At 37.6% G+C, this 3,406-nt stretch overlaps 1 protein-coding gene across 4 annotated transcripts in view; it reads right to left on the bottom strand.

Moving 5' to 3' along the window:
• Positions 1-3,406, bottom strand: part of pfkfb2a (6-phosphofructo-2-kinase/fructose-2,6-biphosphatase 2a) — a 12,985-nt gene that overhangs the window by 5,194 nt on the left and 4,385 nt on the right. For all 4 annotated transcript variants that reach the window (XM_035656486.1, XM_035656489.1, XM_035656487.1 and 1 more), the window contains 4 exons: positions 2,772-2,979; positions 1,223-1,369; positions 1,028-1,132; positions 673-802 (listed from right to left, as the gene is read on the bottom strand). In XM_035656486.1, the coding sequence (XP_035512379.1) occupies positions 673-802; positions 1,028-1,132; positions 1,223-1,369; positions 2,772-2,979 (590 nt within the window). The remainder of the gene's footprint in view (positions 1-672; positions 803-1,027; positions 1,133-1,222; positions 1,370-2,771; positions 2,980-3,406) is intronic.

Raw genomic sequence — 3,406 nt, 5'->3', positions numbered from 1 at the left:
GCCCTTTGCTGCGTGTCATCCGCTCTCTCTACCCACCTTTCCTGTCTATCTTCAACTTTCACTATCCAATAAAGGCAATAAAAGGCCAAAAAAATAACTTAAAAAAAAAACAAACACTAAAGCACATTTCAAGGTCACAGAAACACCTAAATGTTGTAGTGTTGTGTACGTGATATTCTCCACACATCAACAAAAAAACAGAGCCCTTATACTTGTTTTGTCATCAAAGGATTGGTTTGGAAAATACTCTCCCACTCAAGCTGCACTTTTCCAATAGTCTTTTACTTTACATCTGCTAACTCATGTGGAGCATTTTATGTTTATTTAGCTTTGTATTGCAACTGCAGAAGCTTTTCTAACTCATTGCGGATTTAAACTTGATATAATCATTCTTCACGTGGTACTGAATATCTCTCCTGTGCGTTTTTATCGGCCCTCTCAGGAACATTTAGTTTAGCTGCAACTTGACACTGTTTTTCAGCACTCAGGGGAACAATATGGCCTTGAATTAATCGTTAAAATTAATTGTTAAAGCACTGTTAAAGACGTACCACTTGAGTATAATTATTATATTAAGTTTAAGATAAAGGATAAAAAAACAGCTGTGAGCAGTTACTCAACAGTATACAGAAAATATGTCTTTACGCATGGATCATGTTTCTGTTTGTTAACCTGCACTTTTGTCCAGGAAATAGGCGAGCAAACAGCGCATGACGGCCTGATGACAGATGACCAACACGTTGCCCTGTCGTTCCAGCTCCATGATAACTGGCTCAAGGCGCTGAACCAGGTCCTGGTAGGACTACCGAGAAAAGCAAAGGAACATAAAATCAAATGATGCAGAATTTGGTTTTGTGCTGTTTGATTCAGTTTTTGTAGATTTTTCTGTTTATTATGAAAGAAAAAAACCATAATGGCCAAAATCATCAAGACCCCGATCTGTCAGCACATGTCAGACTGCTGACTGAATCAATCAGTAATACATGAAGGGTCAAACATCACTTTGGAGGAAAGGGAAAGCTTTTACCTCTCCTCCAGGGTAGCGATAATGGTATTTGTCCTGGTCCCTCATGGCAAACTCCTCTGGGTATTTTTCCTCAATCATCTTATAGGTCATCTCTTCACACACTCCCTGAAACATAGAGTAATAAAAACACTCAAAACTTAAGACAGGCCTTCACTGTGCATGTGTGTCTCTTCTGTGATATATCAGAGTACATACAGCATCTATTTCATTTAAGATCTTCCACTGCTCGTAGGGAACTCCCAGCTCCTCTGCAGTCTGAATGGTGCGTCTCAGCTGGCTGGTCCAAACTTTCAGGTCTGACAGACGGTGCTCTTCCACAAAACCCTTCAGTTCTGCTGCAAACTGACAGAGAGAACATAAAGAGACTTTAGCTCTGACACCTGAATAAAGAACAGAAGTTATGATGAACTGAAATAATTCTTCTTATATCTCATATCTTCTGTTGTCTAGATTTTATTCCCGCCATCTAACTGGATTAATGCTAGAAACTTTGTTGTAGATTTCACAAGCTAATTTCAATCCGTAAAAGCTTGTTAAGTCGCACTGTACATTACATTAAAGCACTAGTTTGTGCTAGACATTGTGGCTTATTTTCTTTCTTTCTTAGGCAGATAACTATATGAGAAGATTGATACCACTCTCATTTCTGTCCATTAAAAATGAAGCTATAGACAGCAGCCAGCCATGGGGGAATGGCCAGGTAATTAACATATTATACCTCTTTTGTTTTATTCTGTAAAAATGAAAAAGAAAAAAGAAAAAAGAAAAAAGAAGAGCCAGACCAGCTGTTCCCACTGTTCTCAGTCTTTATGCCAAGCTAAGCTAAGCTGCTGGCTGGAGCTTGTCATTTATAGTTTTTCTCATTCGTTTTGGCTGAGAGCGATTTGTTCTAATTTATAAACAATTAAGGTTTGTTGTTCACAACAGATTTGAATTTCTAATTCATTAAAAAAAAAAAAAATCACGTTGTGGCAAGTGTGCAAGGCAGGTATAACTTATTACTTATTTTTTACTGAACCGCTGTTTTTGTGGGGATTTTTCTGGCATGGTGTCATTTTGTGGCAAATTTGATATATGACTTTGCATGAAAGATCAAAGGGGAATTTCCTGTTTTACAGTACACATAACACATTGCTAAACAAATAAATATACTGTATACATACAAATGTACATATCCTTTTTCCTGTGTACTATTGTATTATACAGTATTCACCTTCCCCAGTAAACTTTTAGCTACTGTTGAAATCTGAGACTAAAAAGCTCAGTGCGATATACAACAGCGTTTAGCTAAACAAAACTGTCATTGTTGTATTTCACAGTAAGCCAGTGTCAAGAAAAAAGAACTAAACAGAGATTTAAATAGAAGAAACAGGGTTGACTGCCATGGTGAAAAATAGGCTCACACGATAACTTAACAGCTTTTCATTATGGTGGCCAACTTACTGTCACAATAACTAGGTTTAGAAGCAATGAAATGTTTTGGATGAGTTGCATGTTTTGCAGACATGCAACAGAGTTGTGACATCCCATGAAACAGTTGTGACAATTGCACTTACAGTTTAGAGAATGTTAATTAAGATTGTTTCAAAAAAGGGAAATGGGATGCGGTGTAAAGGACAGCTATGAGAGTGGTATCAGATAAGTGTATTTGCCAAAATGTTGAATTATCCCTTTCCGGTTTTTGGACGTGCTACTATCTTTGTAAAGTTTAGAAAAGTATGAGTGATAGGATTTGTTCAAGCACCTGTCTCCCTCTCTCTGACAGCTCAGAGTCTCCCCCGATGCGTCTCTCTTCATTGTGTTGGCTCTCTCCGTGCCGACAGAGGTAGATGGAGTGGGAGTGTACGTGGATGTTCATGAGGTAGTACACGATTTTACTTTGGATGTAGTCCTGCACCCTGTTGACCAGGAAACGACAGCCGACATTGATGACCTGGATGAAGGACAGGTTCCTGTGGGTCGGGGCAAAAAGAGGAAAACAGAAAGTGAGTTAATCATACAAACATAACTGAAATGTGACTCAAGGTTAGGGAAGGGATATGTTGTACCGTTGGTGTAGTCTAAATATTGAGATATTTATGCCAAAACACACGTCAGAACACTGGACAAGATTTAAGAAGATCAACAACTGTACACTCTACAAACAAAGATCATGTATGAAATATGTGGGCCTATTCTCAGTTAAGTTACTTTATTTATTTAAATACACATATAACGTAGTTTTGAATCTAAAAATACAATCAGTTAATTAATAAAGAAATCAAACAAATCACCAGTTGAGCCAGTTGGCAGGAGTTAAAAAAAACATGACTGAAACCACATGACCTAAATTTCTCACAATAATAATATTTTTGGATTTAGTGTATATCAGATCCGCAA

This window comes from Morone saxatilis, unplaced genomic scaffold (genome assembly GCF_004916995.1).
Source record: "Morone saxatilis isolate NCDOM2014 unplaced genomic scaffold, NCSU_SB_2.0 Contig15, whole genome shotgun sequence".
In the NCBI taxonomy this organism is placed as follows: Eukaryota; Metazoa; Chordata; class Actinopteri; family Moronidae; genus Morone; species Morone saxatilis.
The sequence above is the reverse complement of the archived record's forward strand: the minus strand, read 5'-3'. Positions and strand labels throughout refer to the sequence as shown.